Consider the following 25,267-nt stretch of genomic DNA (forward strand, 5'->3'; position numbering starts at 1 on the left):
CAATCAAGCAAAACAGAATACCCCCTTCCTATCTTTTCCCATTATCTCAATCCGACTTGAGACAGCTTCACCTTGAAAACTTCTATATTTTTGGATTTTATATTGTTTCCCACTGATGATATCTTTCGTATTCTTCTATTTCTGATTTTATTTCTATTTTTGCAACCCAATATTTTTCTCAAAGCCTTTTTCCGGCTCAGTCCCATTCTGTCACCCTGCATCAAAACTCCACATACATGCACACAGATTGTTTCTCTCTATGTATGAACTTCTAATGAACTTGCTCAAATAAATTACTGTTAAATTAAAATGTTTTTACTATGTTAACTCACTAACATTGTCCTCGACCTTCATAACAACTATGATGATGATTATTATGATTATGATCCCGATTCCCATTTTTATGTTGAGTGTACATTATACACTAAGTGTGCTGTTAGAATATATGTCTTCTTTAATGTTGCTGTTTTCACTTTCCACTTTCTTTGTTCTCTTTCCTTATTTTTATTATTAATATATATGAATCTTATCTTTTATTTCTATTCAAAGTCCAAAAAAAGTGGCTGCTCAAGAATATCGGAGAGTGACCTATTGTAGTTAGTTATTAAATATTTATATATTTTGCAGTTTCATTTTCTTCTTCTTTCTAAAACTATCCCTTTCTCGATGATCACAAATTAATATATTAATATTATCTGTTGCATCTATCAACACAACGTTGTTCTGTTGGTTTCTAGCGTAGGCGAGCTAACCGAGCCTGGGATGCCGCCACTACGGAGCTCTCTCTCTCTCGAAAGACAACCACGGAGCACCGAGTCTGGCACTGTGGATTGCCAAACAACCTGCACACTTCAGGTTCCTTAGCTATACTTTGTATTCTCATTTCCTCCCCTGTGTGAATACCTTCCCTTATTATTTTATTTATTTTACCAATAAGCGAATTCCACTTGCCCTTTCCCTCCCTCCCTCGCAGCGAGCTCGGAATATTACGTCCTTGAATACATATTACATATATTAAACAAACTATATTCTAATAATAATAAAACCATATCTCGCGGTCGTGGGAACCCACAACTTCACCCCCACGCGCATCGCGCGCATCCCACAAACTTCAAAAATCCAAAACTCCCGATGGAAAATGACACCGACGCGCCTACCACATCACCACCACCACCGCCACCAGAAAACCCAAAGGAACTAACACCCCCACCTGCTTCGCCAGGCCGTAGCTCATCGCTCAACCGGGGCCCAAACCCAGGCCCAGGGTCCCCCGTCGTCGCCGGCGGAATCGGCTTTAAACGCACCCTACTCAGCTCGTCCTTCTCGCGCCTCTCGTTCTCGCGCGGCGGAAACCTAGGCAGCGCGAGCAGTAGCCCTGAGACTACCAGCGCCGGCACCGGTACGGGCACCGATGCACCCCAGGCGCAATCGCATGCACAACACAGACCGGATAATGAGGGTAGAGCGGCGCCCGGGGACGGCGTGGTGGGGGGGAAGAGCATTGGTGGAGGCGCCATGGCGAGCGCGCTCCAGCAGCAGCAGCAGCAGCAGCAGCAGCAACAGCAGCGCAAGGCGCGGAAGAGGAAGGGGTCGTTGCGCAAGACGGCGCTGTCGGGGACGGGGGCGTTGAGGCTGGAGGGGAGGGAGAAGAGAGGGGGTTGGGGTCGAGGGGTTTCTTCCACTTCTGCCTCTACATCTACATCTACATCTACATCTACATCCACTTTTACTTCGTCTACGGCGGCTACGAAGGGGGTTGCGGATCTGCATGGAGATCGGGAAGCGGAGATGGGACGGGATAGTGAGCGTTGGGGCCGTGATGCTACGGTTAATACTAGTACAGTTGGTGGTGGGGGTCTACTGCGCTCTCCGCCGATTTCTCCTTCCGCGCTGGACGGGGATGGGGAGGAAGGAGTGTCCCCTCGACTGAAAAGAACTCCGCCTTTACCTCTGTCTGCGCAACCGAACCATCCTCCGGCTCCCTCACATACTCCGCCGCCGATCCCGCCCCCGCCATCTCGGACCTGGATTGCGAAGGGATCTCCTCCTCCGGGTATCAAGCAGCAGGGGGAACAAGGGGGACAGCGGCGACACCAACACCGCTACCAACAGCAGGCTCCCCAGGAACGATTACAATCAAATTCCTCGAACCATTCCGACAATCTCGACGACGACAAACGCGGCGTCCTTGATTTCCGCTCCACCCCCCATCAAACACCCACTTCCACTTCAACTTCACTCACGCGCCTCGACAGCAACGCCAGCACCACCACTACAACATCCACAGCTTCCAAAACGCCGACCACCAGTAGCAGCAGCAGCAGCAGCAGCAGCAGCAGCAACAACAACAACAACAACATCAGCAGCGTGGACCAAGACGCAGACACACAACCCACCACCGCGCCGCGCCGTCCCGTCCCATTCAAGATCTCCACCGGTTCCCTTTCTTCAAGTTCAGACTCCTACTACCCCCCCGTCTCACAAACAACAAAAAAAATGCCGTCTTCCACCCGCCTCCGCTCCACCTCCCGCCGCGTCAGGTCGCCCTTATCACTCTCAGGCGCGGAGCCAACAGGCGTGGGCGCCGTAGACGGCATCCCTGACACTACCCCATTGACAACAGCACCACCATCTGTATCCGGCATATCAGTATCCGATGAATTCCCTCCAACAACCGCAGCCAAGTCCACTTCACCCAACTCTGCCGCTGCAGCAGCAGCCACCAGCTCCACGCTTGAAGCATGGGACTACGCCGAGACGGAGTGGTGGGGGTGGATAATCCTAGTCGTGACGTGGCTGGTCTTCGTGATCGGGATGGGCAGCTGTCTGGGCGTGTGGAGCTGGGCGTGGGATGTCGGCGAGACGCCGTATGCGCCGCCGGAGCTGGAGGACGATCCCACGCTGCCGATTGTAGGGTATTATCCGGCGCTGATTATCTTGACGGCGGTGATGGCGTGGGTATGGGTGGTTGTGGCGTGGGTGGGGATGAAGTATTTTCGGCATGCGAATATTTCGGGGGAGGATATTTAGGACCTTTTTTTTTTTTTTTTTTTTTTTTTTTTTTTTTTTTAATGTTCCGCATAGCCATAGCCGACTTGGTAGCATTTTCATTTTCATTTTCATTTTCATTTTCCAGTATTTTTCATTCCTCGGGGCTTTATTTAGAGCCGGGTATAGAAACTGGAACAAGGCGTACGTATATATAGAATTGCTAAACTCGGAATGCTATTCTAAGAGACAACTACAGACTGACTGATTGACTGCCCGTCGTTTGAGCTTTAAGAAAAGGGGGTAGATCAAGAATGAAAAAGGGACTTCGATAAAATCAAGACTCAAGCCCAAAAAGAAACACGTAAATAAGCCAAAGGCCCGAAAAAGCAAAGCAAACGGAGAAGAAAAGTGTAAAAAATAAGGGAAGGGGGGAACGCTGAATCCCCCAGCAAAAAGGCATCCTTGGATCGGGGCTATTTCAAAAATCCGCAATCAATAGAAGCCCAGTTTAATCGGTCTTTTTTTTTTTTTTTTCATTCATTCTTTTTCTTTTCTTTCTAGGTAGGTGCCCACCGATATTTTCGCGACCCCATCCCATCCATCGTTAGCATAAGAATATTGTCAGTACGAGAATCATTCGTCACTGGAAAAAGAAGCAAAACAACTATCATTCATTCATTAAAGGTCTACCCCCCCAATTACGTCACGACTGAAGGTGCACACTTCTGATTTTCTGCTCCAATCCACCCAACCTTGACCCACCATTACCTCTGGTACTATGACTATAGCTTTCCTGCTGTGCCCTGGGGGACAAACTAGGGGTATCAGCCGGCGTGAAGGGTTCTGATGCGGGTGGATGGTTGCTGTTGGGGTCATTATTTGTATCTGGGGCCACCGTGGTGCCAGGAGCCTTGCTGACGAGGCCTTTGGAGACGGCAAAGCCAGAAGAGCGGTCATGGTTTGGATCGTCGTCGTAGAACTCGTCGATGAGGGGGTGGATGAGGACGGTTTGTTTGTGGATTGTGAGAATTGAGTTGGTCGGGACAGTTACCCAGTTATCTAGAATGGTTTGGGTGGGATGTTAGCAACACACACACACACACACACACACACACACACACACAGCATTATTATTCATTTCTTTTCCTCTGGGGCGGCGGGGGAACTAATGTAGCGAGAGACTCCTCACGTCTTTCAAACGTCAATGGTTCACTGGCCACCAGGACAATATCCGCCCCTTTATCATGCCTCTCCATCTTAAAATGCCCCTTTGTCCTTCCCTCCTTCCACTTCGTTCCGGACGAAAAGTACAAACTCGCCGCCTCGTCCGTTTTACTACTCACGTACCGCGTGCACACAACCGTGTGCCCATCCGTGACCGCAAAATTCAATAAACTCCTCGTCTCCACATCCGTAACCCCACACCCAGCCGGGATCGCCGCAATCAGCTCGTTAATCCTGCAAATCGTCTTGCGCATGATCTCTCGTAAGAGCGCATGGCCAAACCCACCCTCCGGCACCGAGCTGGGATCAACCCCGCCCTCCCGCTCCATCAGGTCCAGAAACAGCGCAAACGCCCACTCGCTATCCGTCCCACCCTTGACGCCCAGATACCACTTGTCAGCGAGGGAGTCAGCCAAGTGACGCTTTATATATTTCCATCCACCCAGGTTGCCATTGTGCATCCACATGAGGGTGTTGTGTTGGAAGGGATGGCAATTGTTGTCCGCTAAGGCGCCTTCGGTGGTGGCGCGAACGTGGGCGAAAATAAGGGAGGAAGTGGTTTTGGAAGCGAGACGTTCGAGGTTTTCGCAGTTCCAGGCCGGAAGGGTCGAGGTGAAGATGCATGGGTCGGGGCCGAGGGAAGGCGCAGTGTAGAAACCCACGCCGAAGCCATCGCCGTTTACGGGGCGGCGGGTATCCTGGGGAGAGGGGGGGGGGTGTTAGTTAGTTACTTAGGACTATCCTATCTCCTTACTTATTCATTCTTTTTCCGGATTTATGGAGTAAGCTCACTAGTCTGAGGCGGGAGTCATAGGATTGAGTTAGGATAGAGTGGCTTGGTTCTGTTATGAGCTTGCTCAGAAGGATGTCGTGTCTCCCTTTGTATACCTACGATTAGAACGGGGCTTGTTAGTTTAACTGTCCGAAGACATACACAAGGCGGAATATTGTAGAGAGGCATATTTCCCAGCTACATGGAGCTGTAGCAGCTGCAGAGAAGTAGGTATATATATAATATTAACGTATAATAAATAGTAACAGGGTTATTATGGACATACTAGAAATCGACACATCACGCAAGTTCACTGCGAGAGGTCCGCCAATGCTGGCGGTCAACCAGTAGCTTTGTACGGGGTAGGTAGCGTATGGATGATTTGCGTAGGGGTATAAACTGTAACTGTAAGAATAGAATATGTTCGGATGAATAGTGGACGTCTCTTAACCAAGGTGTGAAAGCTTCTTGGTATAGATTTGGAGTGCTAGCTGCTGGCGGAGGAGCTCAGGGAAGCTTTGACTCAAGCAAGTAAATACAATCCTAGCAAGCAGCAGCGAAAGGAGGAGAAGAAGTATCACGACAAAATCAAGCAGGACAACAAGGAAACAGAAAGGATAAGGAAAATAAACACATAAAAAGTAACGTTCTATTTCTATCTATCAGGGAGGTTGCTTTTGTTTTCTTTTCTTGAATGCTGCGGCTCATTTTGCTGCTTCTGGGTGACCTAAAACACGTGACCGATGTCGTGATATCACATGGCTGTAGAGCTGAGATCTACGAGATTTAATTCACCCATCTAAAATAAACTCAGACGTCCTTGCTAATACACGCTTATCACTCAAGAAACATACTGATTAGACAGTTGCAATTTGATAGTTGCAATCACACAGGGTTCGGAATTGTTGACTGTTGAATGTGGTTCTGGTTCTCATTTTGCCTACTGTTTTGGAGCACGATCAACCTATTCTCACCTCCGCTTCTAGAAACTACTTTATCCGCAACAACCAAGGGCGCAAATTAATTATCTCCACGTGACTAAACATCACGTGTCACGTGGGTCATTCGTTCCCTACCGTTTTCAACGGCCATAACGCCTACAAAGCGAGAAAATACACGGATTTAAGTTCTATCGTCAGTACAAGAATAATCGACATTTTCTCATATTTATGTAACATTCCCTGTTCATACGGGTACCCATATACATGTACCTTGGAAGGGTCCCTTGGGGCTAGCGTGACCTCACAACATCGCCGCCTTCGGAAACAAACAAAAAGGAGTCAGCAAACAGCCTAGCAGAGTCTCCCCTCTCCAACAACATACCCCTCTATCGTCACTCCTATACATCTTGTAGCTCGTTGTCCGAATCCGTCGATTGTCCATCCTTTGCAACCGCTAATCAATCAATGCGACCTCGAAATCCGTCACTCGCAACTAGTACATGACAAACAGACGATGAGCGGGAGACTCTTCTCCCACGGCACTGCCGTGCTGGCTAGGAGAAGCCTCCTAGCTCGTCAACTGCACAATGCTGGAGCGAGGACGGGCGGCCTGCTGCGCTCATCCGGGGGTGGCACCGTTGGTCTCCGCGGGAGGCCATGGCCGCTGCGCGCGAACTGGATTCACAACGTCTCCGCTGTTCGGACTATTTCCTTTGCCCGCGTCCTTCCCAAGTTGGCTCTAAAGTTCGCCAGGATACCTGCCATGTTTGGTGGTGCTATGATTGCTGGACTGGCGTATATCCAATATCAGGCTGCTCGTACGTTCTTCCCCACCCCTGTTTATTGTCTAACTTCATATTACTCTTTTATTTTGGACAGATTTATTTCTTACTATTTATTTTGTCATTTTAGAGGCCGGGAATTATGCCATGGATATTATTCGACAAGCTGGCGACACTGCGGGCGGGGTTGGCTTGTCCATCTTGCAAAATATCCAGGATATCGCTGAACAGACGAATCGTGGGTGGCAGAGAACGAAGGAAGATATTGAATTGCCAGAGTGGGCGCAGAAGGTTCTCCGGCTGAAGGAACTGTCAGAATCCGGGGGTGGAGGTTCATCCGGTGGCGGCGGGCGTAGTTCTCCAAAGGAGAGTAGGACGGGTGCGGCCGTGGTAGCTGGTGCTGCAGCAGGTGCCAGACTAGGCCATGATTCCGACGATGACGTTGCTTCAGATAAGAAGAATGCAATCGACGACCAGATGATGATATTGACGAGAAAGATGATCGAAATCAGAAACATTTTACAACGGATTGGCCAGTCTAATGCATTAACCTTGCCATCCATTGTGGTGATAGGGTCTCAGTCCTCTGGGAAAAGTTCTGTATTGGAAGCGATCGTCGGTCATGAGTTCCTCCCAAAGGGCTCGAACATGGTAACAAGACGGCCAATTGAATTGACTCTGGTTAACACACCAAATTCACAGACAGAATACGGCGAGTTTCCAGCACTCGGGCTTGGGAAGATAACAGATTTTAGTCAAATTCAGCGCACTTTGACCGATCTCAATCTTGCAGTTTCGAAAAAGGACTGTGTGTCAGACGACCCCATTCAACTTTCAATATATTCTCCGCACATCCCCGACCTTTCACTGATCGATCTGCCTGGATATATCCAAGTTGCTGGCCGTGACCAACCTCCGGAGCTTAAACAAAAGATCTCCGATTTATGTGACAGGTACATTCAAGCACCCAATATCATTCTCGCTATTTCTGCAGCAGACGTAGACCTGGCCAATTCTACTGCCCTTAGGGCCTCGCGGCGGGTCGATCCTCGCGGGGAACGAACGATCGGTGTTGTCACAAAGATGGACCTTGTTGATCCTGAGAGAGGAGCAAGCATACTTTCTGATAGCAAATATCCACTTCGGTTGGGCTACGTAGGGGTTGTTTCTCGGGTTCCTCATACAGCGGGATTATTCTCCCGAGGAAGTGAAAATATTACAAATGCTATTGTCAAAAACGAAAACGCCTTCTTTGGAAGCCATCCACAAGAATTTGGTGTGGGCTCCGAACTATCTGTTGGAACTACAACGTTGCGGAAGAAGTTGATGCATACCCTAGAACAATCAATGGCTTCAAGCCTTACCGGCACCCGCGATGCCATTTTCCAGGAACTTGAAGAGGCAACCTATGAGTTCAAGGTCCAGTACAATGATCGCCCATTGAGCGCAGAATCCTATCTTGCAGAGAGCCTGGACAGCTTCAAGCATTCATTCAAAGAATTTAGCGAGAGTTTTGGTCGTCCTCAGGTTCGTGAATTACTGAAAAACGAACTCGACCAGCGGGTCCTCGATCTTCTCGCGCAAAGGTACTGGAATAAACCTGTCGAAGACCTTTCACCACCTTTACCGGAGCCGGATCCTCTCGATGATCTGCCAAAAAGCAGACCCTGAATCTCTCTATTGGCATCGGAAACTGGATGCATCTTCATCTGCCCTTACAAAATTAGGGATAGGTCGCCTAGCGACTACGATAGTGGCCAATGCGTTGCAAAACCGCGTTGATGACCTTGTCGCAGCCTCTACGTTTGCATCTCACCCATACGCGCAAAAGGCTATAGCGGATGCCACAGCCACTATTCTCAATGACCGGTTTTTCAGCACGAGCGACCAAGTTGAGAATTGCATCAAGCCATACAAATTTGAAATCGAAGTAGATGATTTGGAATGGGCGAAGGGACGAGAAAACATTAGTATTGTGCTGAAAGAAGAGCTGAAAGCGTGTGGCCATGCTCTGAAACATGTGGAAGATAATATAGGAAAGAGGAAGCTGAAGGATGTCATGACCTTTATCGACAAAATGCGGAAAGGGGATATATCTATTGAGGGAGATGGCTCTGGCGGGGCAGGTGGATTCAGTGCTTCATTGCTCCAAAAAGGTTGGTGTCCACTCCTGCCACTGCCTGTATATTTTTTCTTCTTGGAAATGTATTCCTTATCTAACCATGCTTGGAACTTCCACAGGCCGAGAAGCCGTTTTCCTCCGTGATCGCGCGGATCTAATCAAAATGCGTCTTCTCGCCGTCCGCTCCAAGCAGTGCGCCTCCAAAATGAACAAATACCATTGTCCCGAAGTCTTCCTCGACGTGGTCGCCGACAAACTCACCGCCACTGCCGTCCTCTTTCTAAATGTAGAACTCCTCTCCGAGTTCTACTACAATTTCCCCCGAGAGCTCGATCTCCGACTCGGCCGCCATCTCTCGGATTCGGAAATTGAGCGCTTCGCACGCGAAGATCCGCGCGTCCGCCGGCATCTAGATGTCATTAAGAAGAAGGAGATGCTTGAATTGGTGTTAGAGAAGATTGAAAGTTTAAGGCAGCTGGAAGGAGGGAGCAAAACGCATGGACAACATGTTTCTGCATCTAAGGAACGGTCAAAGGGGTGGCGGTTGTTCTGAGCAGTATGATTTGTTTTCCATATTTGGCTCTTTGTTTGATGCTGCATATCTCCTCCCAGGCCTTCCCAGACTCACCAAAATACAAACCCTGTATTCTTTTCACTTATTCGATTTTCTCCTTCTCTCTTTTGGTTCTTCCCAACTTTCATCGAATTTTACATCATATACCAGGATATTCAGAATTGGGCTGGCGTCGAAATCAGGAGGGTTGTTAATTATACGGCATTAGGTCCCCCATTTTTTCTCTCCCTACTTTATGTCTAACCCTAATCATACTACTCCTATGTACAGTACATTTGCATGTACTATGACTTGTTTCCCCCTGTTTTTTCCTCTTAAATGAATACTGTGCGCTTACTTTCTCGTAAGTGTATATTCCGTTTTGGAAGCTGTACGAGTTTTGCCTTTGTCACATCTCCGTTTATTCCGAGAGACGTTAAGAAGGTTCATCTTACAAGTTTCGTTATGTACTCCTTGGATTCATCCTGATATGCTTAATGTTAGGTATAATGGAAGGCTGTCCCTTCGTAGCAGCAAAAGAGACTCATAAGTCTATATGTAAAAAATACAGTGCCCTCGGACAAAAGCAAGCCCGGCCAAAATGAGGCATGGGTAGTTCATGAAAATAAACAGGGGCAAAAAAACAAAAAAAAAAAAAAAAAAAAAAAAAAAGTACGCTCAATCCCAATCAATCCATAAATCCACCATCCGATCCACCAATTCACCTCCGCAGGCTCGAAAACGGAACCTTAACCCCCAAATCATCCCCAATCAACTGCCGAGTCTGATTCCACTCCACGCTGCCGCTCACATCCTTAATCTCCTCCAACTTATTGCCCAACTTAACCACCGAGAAACGGATCATACGAGGATCGAGGCCAAGGGTTCTGCGTACGGATTGCTGCACGGCGGACGACGAGTCGAAGCGCATAATGAAGTGGTGGCCTGTTGAGTATTTTGTCTGGTGTTTTGTGATGGGGCGCGGCAGGCGGAATGGGCCCCAGTTTGTCAGGCCGCGGATGACGCCGCCGGAGTAGAGGATTTGGAGGCCGGTGATGCGGGCGATTCTGCAAGTTGGGTTAGTTGGTGGGTTTATTCGTGATGTGTTTTTTTTTTTTTTTTTTTTTTTTTTTGGTGGGGGGGGGGGGGGGGGTATGGCTGTCTATGTGGGGAGAAAGAAGCCTCTCTCCGTTGCAGGTCGGGGAAAAACTCTCGAGCGAAAATTGATGAGGTAGGTAGGATTGGATATATTTACGTACTCTCTAACCTCCTGCACACTTCCCGGGCGGACCTGTAGGATTGGCCGGGTCAGTTTGGCCGATAAAACAAAAGCGTGGAAAGGGAGAGTTAATGAGCATATAATACCACCGCAACCAGCTCGTACAACATGCCCAAGAGCTGTCTTGTGAGCCTTCAATCAAATACGGGTAATAAACCGGAATCAGCGGGGTCGGCGCAGTGGCTTATTTGTAGGGGTGGAGGTGTTTGCAAGCAATTAACATTCTGCGGATGAGAAGGTCTCGATGTAGGAAAACAAAAACCCGCTTCGGGAAATTTTGAAGCTGTCGACTTTAGGTTTTGTCGTAATTTATACAACATACTAGATAGAGCCTTGGCAGAAAATTACTAGTGTGTACTCTTTTCTAGTTAATTAGGTTTGCTACTGAATACACGCTCTAGCATTTTCTAAATAGCTATAAAGAATAAAGCTCTGCTTAACTCTAACTAGTTCGTAGCTGTGTATAAGTTTATACTTTATTCCTGCAATAGATCGAATTACTGATGGGTACTCTGTAGTATCGTCTTCTTTAATTGTGTTCTCAACGGAATCACGCAGAATGTCGTCCTTGTCGGCATCAATCCCAAGAAATCCTTCTTCTGCAGCCAGACGTCCTCCATAGCCAGGGACGACACGTAAGGTTATCAACAGGAACGGAAATAAGTCTTTCTGCAAGTCTCTGATGCATTGCTCTATCGAGGGGGGTGATCGATGATATTTCCACCAGTCCTAACAAGGAAGAAGAATTCAGTAGATGCGAATGGTAATTGGCTTTGAAGGCATAGGGCCCCCCTTGATTGGTATTGTTGTACAGCATCCCGCTTCTCTCGTTTGTGGCCATAGCCGGGGCCCAATGGAAGTGCTTCGCGCTTGGCATGGCAGACATGGCAAACAATGCAATGTAGACTTTCCCTCTTTGGAGTTTGATATGGAGGTTTAGCTGCGGGCCCGGGGGAACGATGTCCGAGTTGGAAGGAAGTGGAATGGTGGAAACATCAGAGAGGTTTCCATCCGATGAAGGGGATGGCTCAGATGAAGGCTTGGTTGAACGACTTCCAAACATTGCGATGAAAAGCACTTGATGAAGTATATAGCCGATTTGGAAGAGGGTAGATGTTTCCGGCAGGCACAACAGGTTGGAGAGTAAAGAAGCAGATAAAGTATGAACGAGACCTTTAAAACCTTTGAGCATAAAAACAATTAAAATGAAGAATAACAGGAATCCCGGTCAACTGTGGAATTGAAACTCCATTTTATATGCAGCAAACCACCAGCAAAAGAGGTTGAATGTAGAATAAATTCCTCGGTCCAATGTTAAGAAGACTCAAGACTAGGATCTGATATTGGAACCGCTCCATCTAGCCGCGCATTTCTTTGGTATAATGGCAGGGGCATGACCTGTGCCGCAAGAAGTTCAGGGGTAAAAATGCATCATGTAGAAATGATTGAAATGTCTCGACAGCATTTATTCCGAATGGTTTCCGACAGCAAAAGGCTCAGTACACAATTGCAATCACGTAAATCAGCCAACACAGGGTTCTATGAGCCATGTTGAGAATGCAACGCCAATTGGGTTTCAGCGTGGTTAGGCTGCAGCTCCAAAATAGCACGATGGGATGGAATGCTGAACGCCAATGTATGTATGTTCCTGCTGAGGGAAAGCAAAGTCTGAAAGGCCTGTAATTTTAGCAGTGAGAACTGTTCAGCCACTGGGGCAAAAGAGCTCGATCACCACCAGCAGTACCAGCGCCATGATGGTAGTATAGGGGACGAACCAATCCAAACCCCCAACAAGAACTAAGAACTTGGATCATGAAGACGGCCGCAACCTGTTGGATGAGATTTGTTTAAACCTCCCCTGGTTTGTTTCATTTTGTTGGGGATTTGGATTGGTTCGTCCTCCTCTCTGCTACCATCATAGTGGTTGGCTTAACGCATTTTTAGGGAGTCGGGCGCTAAAATCACATGACCTACGGCGCCCGCCGAAAGCTTCCAAGGTTACTAGTATTAGGCCACTAGGGCAAAAGAGCTCAATCACCAACCAGCGCCGTGGTGGTATAGAGGGTACGAATCACCCAATCCAATCCCCCCAACAACTACAGAATAGTGCCCAACAGTACCCACTAACAAAGTATCAAATCATGTGATTGAAGGCTTACTTTTTCCCCTATTCCATCGTATCTAGCAATGTAAGTTTAAAAGAGAGAAATCATATCTCAGACGTCCGAATTATATACATTTATTAACTAAAATGTTTTATATAGTAAGTCGAAGCATTAATTTCTCCAGTCTTAGGTTCGCAAGCCGACGTGGTAGAGCCGACGTGGCAGCGACCCATAAATTGATTGCTAGAAGTCTCTGGACCCAGAAGACGTATATAGATAGTTAGTTCATTATCAAGCACAAGACTAAGTCTCTGTTCATCCTATTTGTTTTTAGTCTTCCTGGTTGGGGAGAAGGGCTGGAGTTCATGAACATATTTATTTACGCACGGTTCAAATTGTCTAATTTATGGAAGCTACTAAGGCAATTTCGATAAACGGATGAAAGAGGCTTATCTTCATCGTTGGAAGAATCCGGATAATTGATAGAAATGGGCGCCGGAAATACATCTCTATGGGCGTAGCTAGGGATGAGAAGGGAGAAAGCGACGAAGTGGAGGAGTACAAGCAAAAACTAGAGAAAAATATCAAGACTAAGATAAAACGAAAATGATGTGCTGCACATAGCTTACTTATTTCATTTCCACCATGATAATATATAAATAATAGATACGAACGATAACAAGCAAATGAACATAGCGAAGGGGGGGGGGGGGGGGGGCGGAGGGGGGAGGATGGAGAAAAGCAGGATAGGAAAAGATCAAAAATAAGCAAAAATGAATAAATGAAAATGAAAAGAACCAAACAAATATCTTTTGCTTGCTTTTGCTTTGCGTCCTAAGTTCGAAAATTTAAAACTATAAAATTTTGACGCTGGTGAAATGAGGAAGAAGGAAACATGAGGATAAGAAAAGTCAAGAAATCACATACAAGGCATTGTAGAAATGAATAGCAAAATAGAAATGAAGCACACTTGTCACGCATATCGAAAAGTGAAAATAGTGGTAAAGTAAAACGACAAACTGAATAAATAAACATGACACAACCTAAATGAAAAACAAGGCGCAACGAGAGAGGAAATTGCATTGAGTAAAGGAAAACAAAACATCAAGGCAAATGGGCTTTTTGACGGACGGGGATATCAAGCGGGATTTTGGCATCTTAGATAAATGGGAGAGCGGTTTCAAAAGCCGGGTGAAAGCGGGAATGGATGTATCAAGTACCAGTCGAGTTTTGAATATACATAATATGGCAAATCGTGGAGAGGCAGGGAACCATCCGCGTCTGTGGAGATATGTAGGGGTGCCATGATAGTTGCTAGGTCATCGAATAACGGAGTAGGCGAATAAGAATAGTGGACAAAGCAAAAAAGAACATAATAGAATCGACAGAAGGTTAACTCAGTAGGCGGCTTTTTTTCTTTTTTATTTCCCTTCGTTCGGGATGCTTTGGAAACATTTACTTGATCGGTGGGGCAGTCGGTCGGGGAGGGAGCGAGAATGATGAGGAAAGCAGGGCGCCTGAAAGAAGGATTAACTAGGCAAGAAAAGATGGAAGAAACACAGCTAAATCCAGCATATGAAGACGAAGCTTGAGACGAAGCAAGTCCAAAAGCTGGCGAAGAAGGGCAAAATGGGGTCGCGCAATTAAAGCTATGCTATACCGTAAAAATAAGTTGAAAATATATAATTCCCAGGGCCATGGCTTAAGAAGGGGATAAAAATGGAAGAATAATAAAACAAAAGGTTTGACCGAGTTTGAAAGACAATGAAAAAAAAAAATAAAAAAAATAAAAAAAAATAAAACGGAAGGGAAGAAGCAAGCCGCTAAGAATGCATGAGGAACGTAATCTAAACCGCAGACACAAATAAGGAGCTCGCATTGGAAATCAACCAACCAGCGAAGAGAAAGCAACTGGACACCAGCAGCAAACTAAAATTTTAGAAGGGGCGCCAAAATGTGCGAAAAGATATAGTTGATGATAAATGGATTCCCGAAAATGGCCAAATGATAAATAGAAACCGGGGAAGCAAGAAGTGGAAGGAGGAGTGGAAGTGAAGAAAATAAAAGAGGAGCATAAAGACAAAAAAGGAAGAAAGAAAACGGGAAAAAAGGACATGACGTATAATAATCATGGCAGAACCAAGGGATTTTCATGCATAGTATACCGTTCCATTTTGGGGTTGAGGATAATAGTAGGTCGTTCCCGGTGGTGTTATCATACCGCCCATACCAACAACACCTCCCTGCGGCGCTCTCTGAGATGCCGCAGGATATGGTGCGTTCGGCTGCTGTGGGTATGTGGGACCCGCCAACTGTGAAGTATCGTAGTAATATACCGTGCCGTTTGACTCATGCGCAACTGTGCCGGATCGAGTTTGCACTTGGTCACTAGCTGGAGGTTGGTGAGGGTGCATGGAATAAGGCATTTGTTGTCCTTGGGTGGCATAGACTGGTGGGTGGCTAGGCTGAGCGGATGCGTTGTAGGTTGGATACTCCGGGTTTGTTGCGGGATAGAATACAGGGGCAGGTTGATAACCTGGTTCCGTATAATATGGTTGGGGTTGTTGGTAAGGATATGGCTGGAAAGGTTGAGCGTGGATGGCACGCTCGGGGATTTGGGATAAAGGGGTTGCAGAGGCCTGGGAAACATGTGAGGTATGACGTGCATGGAGAGCATACATGGTCGAATCAGGCATGAAACCCCCATTGACGGGTTGTGGAACTTGATGATGGAATGGTTGTTCCTGTTGCGTTTGAGGGGGATTAAATTGGTATGTAACCGGGGATTCGATATCCGCAACAGAAACCGTTTTCTGTGGTCGTGGCTGATGCATCGGGATGTTAGGTGTCGGCTGGTTCTCACGGTATTCAGGAGGTGGAGGCATCGTGTATGAAGGGGGATGAGCGGTATGCATTTGCGGGCCAAGTCCATAAGGTTGAACAAAACCGGGGTCCAACGGGAGGTCTAATTTGAAGGTGGTAGTCGTACTACCGGGTTTCGCACCTTTCACCGGGCATAGTGCCAACACGGGAAACCACAGAACCCGCAGGCGAATGGACTATGTCAGGCACCCTACCAACTGATGATTTGCGGCTCATGGCTACACTTGGTGTATATATGCTCCCTCCGTAAAGACTCGTTCTCCTGCCACCACCGCCGTAGAAGCCACCACGGCCTCGTTGACGGTATTGCTGATTTGGTCTTAGCGCCCTCGGTATAAAGATAAATGATCGCTCTGTGGCGGGGAAAATGTATCGGGGCGGCTGCCCTGGTAAAGATATTCTAACAGGTTTATCACGACGAAGAGGCGGCCGATGTTGGGGAAGGCGGGTGTGTTGTTTCTTAGGTACGGCGGAGTAAGGGATAGGCGCCTTCATACCCGGGAGAAAGACGATGACAGGGACATTGCCTACCAGGACAGAGCTGGAGAAGGATCGGTTTGGAGGAGATGATCGAGGAGCAGTGGGGACAGATCTCTGGGGATTAGAGAGGGAAGTGGTATTGGATATGGTGGCCGAAGTGGATGGTACTGGGCGGGTATCTTGAACAATAGAATCGTGTAGATCGTGCGCCCACTGTCCAACAGTTACGTCTGGTTTCGGAGCAGGGCGTCTGAACGACCAGGGGGTAGAATCAGTTACCGGTTCCAATATAAAAAAGCAAGCAACGACAAAGAGCAAAAATACTAAATATTTAGAACAAGTGCTATACTAACCTTGCAGCGTTGCTATCGACAATGAGACCATAAGGGCGAGTCTTCAGTTTGCCATTGCCGTTCGTATTGTGTGGTGAACGATAGCCATTTGGCGGGGAACCAGCATTCCGCTTGTCATGAAGGAAGAAACCACCCCGAGTAGGTACGAAGGCTGGATTAGAATCCCGTTCCTTGATGTATTTCTCAAGTTCACGCCGCTTTCTCTCCGCAAATGTCTCTCCCCTATGTCCCTTGTTGTTCGCAGATTTCGGGGTGGCGATAGAACTATCCAGGCCTTCCTTCATGTCATCAAAATGGATTTCCTCGACGCCTTCCTCGCCATCGGACAACCTCAGCCCGTTCAGCATAACCTCAGTATCCGACACTGTTGCTCCGAAGAGTCGTCGGACAGCCGGCGCGGATTTGCCTCCCTGTTGAGCATCACCACTCCCGAGACGATCAGTAACCTGCGGCCGTCCGTTTGTTGCCGGTAGTTCCTCCGTCCCAGATGCTGTGTCTTTTTCACTAAAATCACTCCCTTCTTCATCGGCATCATCATCCTCGTGTGGTGAAATAGTACCATCACTCAGAGAGTCGTCCTCAAAATCCCCGTTCATGGAGCCGTTTTCATCGCCTTCGTCCTCTGTCCTCCTCCGGCTAACAATACGACTTCGGCGATGGGGAGCCATCTGGAGATACAGTCAAAGGTCACCAAAACAAATCCTTGTGCTTCCCCCGGCGGAAGAGATATCTCAGACACTGACTATGTTGGAGGGAGATATGTGTGGATTTGAGAGGCGAGAGGAGCTCAGAGGTGGTAGTTGATAAGGTGAGAGGCGCTGAATGTCTGCTGATGGGCCGAGATATGCAAAAAGCAAGAGGCAACCAGTGAGACTGCAAAGCTGTAAAGTTTAACTGTTGCGGTGGTGGTGGTTGTCGTTGTTGTCGTCGTTGTCGTCAGGGTCTTTTCTTCTTCTTCTTCTTCTCCTCCTTCTCCTCCTGTTCTTATATTCTTATTCTTCTTCGTCGTCGTCTTCTCTTCTTCTCTTTCTTCTCTCACGCTCTCGTTGTTGTTGTTGTTGTTGTTGTCGTCGTCGTCATTTATTGCGCTCCTTGGTCTTGGGTTGATCTCAAAAACATCACGGGCTTGGCGATGGAGGTGACTAGTCCTAATGGAGCTAGCCTGGATGTTTACCTAACCTCTGGCTGAACCATCGCAAGAAAAAAATGTGGCAAAGACAAATAAAAATAAAGGGAAACAAGGACAGCAACGAACTTAAAAAGGATAGATAGCTAGTAGTATTCTACTGTATGCTGCTGAAAGGGCTTTGTATGGTTTTCAAGGTGACGAATTTTGCTTATTTCCAGCACATGTCCTTTCCTTGTTGAGCCCTTTCTTCTCTCCGGCTTCTGTGGTGCAAATACTATTGTTGGAAATGTTTTATGAACATGGTTCGCATCAATTGCTGCATCATGCACATGTTCTCCTAGGGAAAAAGCCAGCAGCCGAAAATGTCAAGCGCGGGTATGGCGCATGCTTGTATTTTTCGCGTGTATTGATAACTATAACAACTGATTATCTAACTAAAAATGTCATCTACTCCGGGAGGATCGGTATCTTGCTACAAAAAAATACTAGTATATACACGCAGCAACAGAAAAGCTTCCTTACATATGGTGGCATGACGCTGAGATGGGCATGTAGCGTATAGATAGATGAAAGATATGTATCCAAAAGCAAAACGGGAAACTCAACCAAACGTCGTCTTCTTTCCCTGAGATTCGACAATAGCTCCACGAAGCCTGTGGACCACATCTTGCGCATACCGACTCCCGCTGCCTGGTTCCCCCTTCTTCGAAGGCCGCTGCCTCTTCCCAGCCTTCGGTTTTAGGAACGACCTAGTATCCCCTTCTGATACTTTCTTCAATTGCAAGGGCTTCTATGTTATTGCCCCCGACCTGCCCGTCACCTCTTTCCGGCTCCGTACCAAATTTATCCTTTGACGTCCCATCCTTCCCAAACCGTTTTTTATACCGGGTTGCCTTGTCTTCCGCAAACTCCATCCGTAGCGAGCGGCCCATAATTTTGTTAACCCATACCCTTTTCATCTTTGGTTTTTTCTTCTTTTTCTCCTTGGTTCGGGTGCTCTTCGATTCCTCGCTACTGGACGCAGCCTCTGCATTTGAGCCATCCATGTCCTTCTCACTATCATCATCGCCATCTTCATCTTTCTCCGGAACATTCACAAATCCTCTCATCGCAACCTCTGCCGCGTCAATACCCTCAAACTCAATCCAAGCGTAGCCCTTGCACTTGCCACTATCCTGAAATGTCGCAAGTTGTATATGCTCTATAACCCCACACGGCTTGAAATGCTCTTCCAAAATCTCTTTTGTCACGTCAAACCCAAGATTACCGACAAACACTCGCCGGGAGGGAGCATGAGCGGAGAGTTTGGAAGCCTTATTACTGGTAGCCTCGTCATTTGGCTTATCAGGCCTGCCCACAAAGCTTTTTGCATTCTTAATCAATGCCCGACGACCATTAATTAGCTGCTCACTCATCGCAATTGCGGTCTCCATTGCCTCATTGCTGGTGAAATCGACGTAGGCGAATCCCTTGTTTTGAGCCTTGCCATTTTGCTTTGGGCCTTCGGGCAGGTGTATCCGTGTGATATCGCTGCTTTTCAAAGTCCCTGAACTGGTAAAGAATGCCCTTATGTCGTCCTTCTTCACGACAAAGGGCAGATTGCCGACCCAGACTCCGTAATCAGACCTTTTCGAGGGCTTTTCTGCTTGTTCCGCAGCCTGGGGTTTTGAAGCTGGGTTTATTGTTGAGGTTTGGGCAGAGGGATCAGAGGTTTGTGATGCTGCTGACTTCTTTTTTGCTTTTCGAAGTGCCTTCTTCGACGGAGGTTCTGGTGCAGATAAATCAATTTCGAGAGCTGGGACTTGGTCTAGCTTGCGTTTACGAGTCGTAGGTGGAGAGTCTGAGGGAGTGGCCTCCTTGAGACCAGACATTCCGTGGAAGTTGAGAGTAGACAATGTACAGCAACAATAAAATAATGGCTATGGCTCAGGCACTCACAGTTACTTGGAAATCCTCAATACATGAAGGGATAAATGAGAATAATTAAGCAATGGATTGCGCAAAGGGTGGATCTTACCAGTTCTGAATTTTTTGGTAAAGAAAATTTTACGGTGTGCCGTAGAGACCTGACATGCAGGCTTCCAGCCGTCGGCTCCCAAGCGTCAAGGTCAAACCAGACAAGTAGCCACCAACCGGCACCATCTCTAGCATTGTTATTTTTACATCCGCGCTCAACCTGGCCCTCCGTCGAACTAAGCTCTCTCTGTCTCCCATTGCGCAACAACATCAACCTTTGCTATGGCGTCTCCTGAGCCTGCCTCTCCTTCGCCAGATAGGAGCTTGCCCGATGCGCCGCCTCTAGCACAGCAGACCACGTACAAGTCTTTCAAGTCAGTTCGCCATGTGTTCAGATTAACCGGCGTCAACTGACTGTATTATATAGGAGAAAATATGCGAAGCAAAAGATCACCTTTGAACATGCTATGAAAAAAAGCAATGCTTTGTTCAAGGAAGAACTGAGGATTCGTGACCTCTCCAAGCGGCTAAAAGAACAGAATGAGTACGCGATCCCACGATATCTAACCTCTTATAACTCTACTAACTCAATTCGATTTATAGTCAACTTCTCGAAGCACTCTTAGAACTAAACAGCAGTATACGTGTTCCCCCCAAGCTCCGATATAACCTTGACCTCCCAGGCTCCAAGTTACCGAGAGTAGGCTCTCCGGATCCTGAGCATCACCAACAAGAGTCCTATGATATAGAAACTGCTCGCGAGGCACTGCGAGTCGCGAAAGCGAGGTTGTTGGCTGGAGAAATCAAGCCCGACCAATGCCGTCGCCTGGAAGAGTCTCTCCTTCGGAGTGAGAACTTCGCTCCCGCAGTGCATTATTCTTCGCTACTAAAGGTTCCACATACGACATCGAGTCGACCCGCTATGGAATGCGACGTGGATTCAAATCTTGGTTTTCTAAGTCCAGAACATGAAATTGAATATTCCGCAGCGCTTGATGCCGCTACATGTGGGGAACCAAGACCAACAGGGAAATCAGTTTCAGCCGCGAGTAGGGATAGAGAAGCTGCTGTCCGGAATCCAGTTTCCGTGATAAATTGGTTGAGGAAACATCAACCGCAAGTCTTTCTGCAAGATGCCGATGCAGCAGCATCCGAAAAGCCTCCTCCCCGTTCTAACAATCCGCGTAGTTCGAAGCGAGCGAGTACCCACACGCGAAAGGAAGAAGATGTATACGACGAAGATGGTATATTGATTGACACTCCGTTGGGTGGTGGAGGAGGGGGAGTGTCAGGCGGCGGGACTCGCGGAAAGCGAAAACGAGACGAGGATGGAGGCTATCGACCCAAAGGTGGCAGTGGTGGCCGTTCGAGGAAGAAAAAGGAAGATGCCCCGAAGCGTGCTAAGAGAAGTTCCGCAGCTGGGGCAGCGGCATAATGCTGTTCGGTGTGTCCACTCCGTTAATAACAGTCCACGCAGTTCTTACGCCCATCTATGTCCTTGTTTACAATTTTCCTTGTGTGTGTACTATGTTTCTTTCCCCTGCAATCAAAGTGCATTTTATATCTTCTTTTTCGGGGTCTCTTGCTTTGCAATCTCGAATGCCCCAGAATATTCCTGATTTAGTTGCATTTGTCATTCGTTTTCTTTGATTAAAAAACAGCTTTGTTGCATTTTCATTGAACAATGGCATTTCTTATTTTAATTCTACCCTCAGAGCCCGCGTTGCCCTTTTGTACTCAATAACTTTCTTTTTTTTTTTTAAAAAAAAAAAATATAGTCTGCTATATATTAGAATGTGGCCTATTTTCATTTAATATGTTAATGTCAGGACTCTACCGCTCACACTCGCTCAATTTGCATCCTCCATCTCTTCACAGCACATCACTAGGGAGCACCGAAACGAAATCTCTCCAAGTAGATAGGAAAGCAACGAAGGTTAGACGGGCACTCAAATCGAGAGAAGAAAGGGAGCCAAACAAACCATCGAGTTTTGATCCTGACTCAATCTGCCAGAACCCACAGTCCAATCGGAAGGACATGAATGTGACAGAAAATCCGAACTGGGAGCCTTTCCAGGGGCCTCCATTTGCCATGGGAGGTCGACCAAAAACTTCGAAAAATGAGTTTAACCCCCTCTTCCCTCCTAGACAATGCCAGTTCATTCCCCTGCTCTCCAAGCGAAGACGAGCCAATCAGCCAGACCAACAAAACAGTCAGGGTGAACCTCAGCGTCAGCATCAGCATCGTCAAATCCCACCCGGCTTCCGCCACCGCTTCCAAGAGGTATACAAACATGGCAATGAATGGGCTGGGATACCAGGGCCCGATGCCATCAGATATTATGAGGAGGAATTAGCTAAAGACGACCTCGGCCCTGACAGCGAGTGGGAATACGCGGATGAGCTTAAGAAGCAGCTTAGAAAGTTTGTGGAGATGACGGAGGATGAGGAGTATACTGACGAGTACGAGGAGGATGAATACGGGCGTGACCTACGGTGGAAGTGTCAAGGACCTGCGAGTGAGGAGAATCAGTGGATTTATTTGGGGGAGCTGGGAAGAGGCGGGTTTGGATATGTACAGTGCTGGAAATGGTACCCGTTTGGTGATAGGGTGGGTTTTCTTTTCTCTTTTTATCCTACTTCTCGTCATTCCTTTTTTTTTTTTTTTTTTTTTTTTTTTTTTTTTTGGTTATTTGCCATCCTTCTCCCCCTCTAATATTTGCACTTTACTCTCCCTTCTTGCGGTTTGTCTAAGTCTCAGAACGGAACCTACTATGATTGACGTGTGGAGCAAATTTCTACGGAGTGATTGACAGATAATATCCCGCCCTAGGACCCTATCTTGTTCGCAGTAAAGGACACCCAGAATGATGAGTTCTGGAATGATTACTGTTCGGAGGGAAACCTAACACGGAGACTGAACGCCGTCGGGTGCCCAAATGTTGTCAGGGTGTATGATTGGATTGACCTCAATCCGCAACCCCTTAAGGCGATCGCGCACGGCCATTCTTTTCGCATCCTTTATGCGTATTACGAAGGGGGGTCATTAGCTAGACTTTATACCCATTACATGCAATATAAGTAGGCAGCATTTTCTCATTATCTCATTTTTAGTTTATCACTTTGTTTTGTCGGACAGCTTTCTCTCCTGTGTTGGCCGGTTGTAATCCCTATCGCCAATGTCTTTCTTGCCTTTTCTTCTCAAGTGGTACATGGAGGCATCTAACACTTGTCTGACCGACTAAGGCTCCTATTCCCCGAAGCGTTTCTATGGCACGTGTTTCATGAAATTGCGACTGCTTTACTATACTGTGCACATGGCCATGCAGGGCCCCAGCGAAGGCCTGACTGGGAGGAAATCATACACAAGGACGTAAAGCCAGCAAACAGTAAGTAATACCATCTCTCTGTCACTGAGACGCGAGACCTAAGTATCCGTTCTTCCTTCTCAACATACCTCCCGGCTAAGAAAATCCATTGGCTGTTTCAGTTTTCCTAGGTACAATACCGCCGCCAGCTAGTGATGAGCTTTACCCATCCTGTTATCTCGGAGATTTCGGTGAGTACAGCCCCTCGCTGTATTATTGCTTGGCTGGTTAACATGTTCCTAGGACTGGCCTACAGCATCCCTAATGATGATGTTCGGTCATATAAGAAAGCCTATGTCATGGAGGGAACAGCAGGATTTTTACCCCCGGTAAAATAGGAGCTATAATAATAATCCAGCAGATTGAAGCAAAGAGAAGATAAAAGTGATCTAACCTGAATTTCTCACGCAATTAGGAAGCCGTCGACCCTTGCTCCTCTGGAGTCATCAGCCCCAAGCTGGACATCTACGCTCTGACCCTCTCCATCCGTGAAGCTATCGAAAATTCTCTGAACATCTACACGGCGAACGAAATAAACACTCTCCGAAAACTCTCCGGCGGGGAAAATTACTTACCCTATTCCCTGGATCTCATCAATCTATGCCGTGCAGCAGGTTCCAGCAGAACCTATAGGCGCCCTGACATATACTCCCTCTGGAAAACGACGGGAGACCAGGCACGGAAATGGAAAAGAAAAGTTATGTCGAATAAGCGTCGTATGGAGACTACCGGTGCTCAGTGCTACGATGGCATGATGCTTCTTGGTCATGATGCCAGACGGAGGTTTGAGAGAGATTGGGAGTTTCGGAGGGTCTTTTTGGGGGAGGCGTCATGGAAACATAGGAATCGGGGTGTGGTGAAGTTCGGGAAGGAGGTAGTTAGGAGGGTGAAAGCTGAAGAGAATGGCAATAGCCAGACAAGGGAGAACCATGGCGGCTGGATAGATGCGAAGGGAGACAGAGCAGAAAAGAGGGCGAGGAGTTGTGCGTCTGAAGGGGCAGAGGCGTGAGTGGGGTCAATGGAGTCGTGGGGCTTGGGCAAAAACGAAGAATGCGAGGTTGTGTATGGTATAGGAGACCATCTCGAAACCCCATTCAGCACCTGATCATTGTAACTTCACTAATCACTGCCAATTAGTTAATACATAACATGTTCAAGCCCGGACTGCCTGAAGAAGTTCTATGACTGTTCCCCGATTTATGACATACAAGTACGAATGTAAATATCCTGTGAAACTACTTAGCACTAGTCACTGTTAAGGGTTATGCTATGCCGAATACCGAAATTGCCTTTCCGCTATATAATAAACTGCCCATTGCCGAGTAACAATCAGCTCAGATTCACATTCTGACCTCTAGACACGTTCAAATAGCTATCGAATACGAGAAATGCGAGTAGTCCCTTCGGAAACACTTGAAATTAATTATTTATTAGAAGCAGCAAGGTAGCCGCTGCGTACCTAGTAACATTGACATTGGGCGGCATCTGCACGCACCACCCGTAGCTCAATTCCGCATTTGCTCTATCCGACGGATAAAGGGGCGGTGGTTAATATGACCAGAGCGATGGCTGCGCATCATGCGGTGGACGGAATTAAGGTTAATTGTGTCTGTCCTGGGGTATGTTCCATTTGACTGGAGGGGGGTTTCAAGGTTTTTTTCTATTCTTTTTCCTTGTATATATATATATATATTTTCGTTTATTGTTTTTTGACTCTTGGGTATCCGGCTGACATATATATAGATATGGGAGAGGGATGACGGAGGAGGCTTGAGAGGCTAGGCGGAAAAGAAGCTTGCTTGGTACAGGGGGGGAACGGTTGAGATGCTGCTGGCGCAGTAGTCTTCTTCGCTGGCCCTCATGCCAGATGGATCACAGGAGCTGAGCTTCCTGTGGATACCGGAGCCACCGCTGCTGTTGGGATTGGGATGCCGAAAAATGCTAGCGTTAATGGTTAAAATTTGTTTCCTGATACGGGTCTTCTTCATTTTAAATGGGGGAGATGTTTAAGCTCGGTGATACCCAGGCTATATAGAAAGATTGGGAGCTGAAGAGAAAATCCTCCAAACGGAAAGAGATTATCATTTTAAATAAATGCTATGTGATGTATCTTTGAAAGCTCAAAGGAAATAGGGTCAATCTCATGTTGCTTGAGGCAAAGATCGCCCCAGAGAGGAAGGTTAACATGCAACTTCGCATAGTTAACTAGTTACATGTACTGATTGGATAAGAAAGTATCGATGAATAAGAATAACCAAAGGATATTCAGGGTGCAGATAATTCCATCTCTAGCCCTATTCAGCGGTACAGATGAATGGATTGAAAGAGA

At 47.2% G+C, this 25,267-nt stretch overlaps 9 protein-coding genes across 9 annotated transcripts; 5 read left to right on the forward strand and 4 right to left on the reverse strand.

The window, feature by feature from the left end:
- Positions 1 to 762: 762 nt before the first annotated feature.
- Positions 763 to 3,256, forward strand: HCAG_03468 (predicted protein; the record flags this gene model as incomplete). Its single annotated transcript, XM_001541321.1, has 3 exons — positions 763 to 815; positions 1,230 to 2,958; positions 3,248 to 3,256. The coding sequence occupies 3 exons, from the start codon at positions 763 to 765 to the stop codon at positions 3,254 to 3,256; spliced, it is 1,791 nt and encodes a 596-aa protein (XP_001541371.1).
- Positions 3,257 to 3,694: 438 nt separating this feature from the next.
- On the reverse strand, positions 3,695 to 5,176 carry HCAG_03469 (hypothetical protein; the record flags this gene model as incomplete). Its single annotated transcript, XM_001541322.1, has 4 exons — positions 3,695 to 4,050; positions 4,181 to 4,913; positions 5,008 to 5,103; positions 5,150 to 5,176. The coding sequence occupies 4 exons, from the start codon at positions 5,174 to 5,176 to the stop codon at positions 3,695 to 3,697; spliced, it is 1,212 nt and encodes a 403-aa protein (XP_001541372.1).
- A 1,266-nt stretch (positions 5,177 to 6,442) lies between these two features.
- On the forward strand, positions 6,443 to 9,385 carry HCAG_03470 (conserved hypothetical protein; the record flags this gene model as incomplete). The annotated part of the gene is made up of 4 exons (XM_001541323.1): positions 6,443 to 6,746; positions 6,841 to 8,296; positions 8,343 to 8,866; positions 8,952 to 9,385. 4 exons carry the CDS (start codon positions 6,443 to 6,445, stop codon positions 9,383 to 9,385), a joined length of 2,718 nt encoding a protein of 905 aa, XP_001541373.1.
- Positions 9,386 to 10,106: 721 nt separating this feature from the next.
- Positions 10,107 to 11,550, reverse strand: HCAG_03471 (mitochondrial 37S ribosomal protein YmS16; the record flags this gene model as incomplete). Its single annotated transcript, XM_001541324.1, has 4 exons — positions 10,107 to 10,452; positions 10,645 to 10,676; positions 10,987 to 11,011; positions 11,477 to 11,550. The coding sequence occupies 4 exons, from the start codon at positions 11,548 to 11,550 to the stop codon at positions 10,107 to 10,109; spliced, it is 477 nt and encodes a 158-aa protein (XP_001541374.1).
- A 671-nt stretch (positions 11,551 to 12,221) lies between these two features.
- HCAG_03472 (predicted protein) lies at positions 12,222 to 13,379 on the forward strand (the record flags this gene model as incomplete). Its single annotated transcript, XM_001541325.1, has 4 exons — positions 12,222 to 12,300; positions 12,609 to 12,728; positions 12,929 to 13,037; positions 13,256 to 13,379. The coding sequence occupies 4 exons, from the start codon at positions 12,222 to 12,224 to the stop codon at positions 13,377 to 13,379; spliced, it is 432 nt and encodes a 143-aa protein (XP_001541375.1).
- A 1,540-nt stretch (positions 13,380 to 14,919) lies between these two features.
- HCAG_03473 (predicted protein) lies at positions 14,920 to 17,153 on the reverse strand (the record flags this gene model as incomplete). The annotated part of the gene is made up of 3 exons (XM_001541326.1): positions 14,920 to 15,594; positions 15,851 to 16,382; positions 16,486 to 17,153. The coding sequence occupies 3 exons, from the start codon at positions 17,151 to 17,153 to the stop codon at positions 14,920 to 14,922; spliced, it is 1,875 nt and encodes a 624-aa protein (XP_001541376.1).
- Positions 17,154 to 18,215: 1,062 nt separating this feature from the next.
- HCAG_03474 (predicted protein) lies at positions 18,216 to 19,485 on the reverse strand (the record flags this gene model as incomplete). The annotated part of the gene is made up of 2 exons (XM_001541327.1): positions 18,216 to 18,376; positions 18,453 to 19,485. 2 exons carry the CDS (start codon positions 19,483 to 19,485, stop codon positions 18,216 to 18,218), a joined length of 1,194 nt encoding a protein of 397 aa, XP_001541377.1.
- A 367-nt stretch (positions 19,486 to 19,852) lies between these two features.
- HCAG_03475 (predicted protein) lies at positions 19,853 to 21,005 on the forward strand (the record flags this gene model as incomplete). Its single annotated transcript, XM_001541328.1, has 3 exons — positions 19,853 to 19,944; positions 19,998 to 20,114; positions 20,174 to 21,005. The coding sequence occupies 3 exons, from the start codon at positions 19,853 to 19,855 to the stop codon at positions 21,003 to 21,005; spliced, it is 1,041 nt and encodes a 346-aa protein (XP_001541378.1).
- Positions 21,006 to 21,662: 657 nt separating this feature from the next.
- On the forward strand, positions 21,663 to 24,720 carry HCAG_03476 (predicted protein; the record flags this gene model as incomplete). The annotated part of the gene is made up of 8 exons (XM_001541329.1): positions 21,663 to 22,181; positions 22,404 to 22,651; positions 22,817 to 22,959; positions 23,070 to 23,129; positions 23,182 to 23,267; positions 23,354 to 23,943; positions 24,443 to 24,557; positions 24,682 to 24,720. The coding sequence occupies 8 exons, from the start codon at positions 21,663 to 21,665 to the stop codon at positions 24,718 to 24,720; spliced, it is 1,800 nt and encodes a 599-aa protein (XP_001541379.1).
- Between the last annotated feature and the right edge of the window lie 547 nt (positions 24,721 to 25,267).

This window comes from Histoplasma capsulatum, genomic scaffold, assembly GCF_000149585.1.
Source record: "Histoplasma capsulatum NAm1 scaffold_3 genomic scaffold, whole genome shotgun sequence".
In the NCBI taxonomy this organism is placed as follows: Eukaryota; Fungi; Ascomycota; class Eurotiomycetes; order Onygenales; family Ajellomycetaceae; genus Histoplasma; species Histoplasma mississippiense.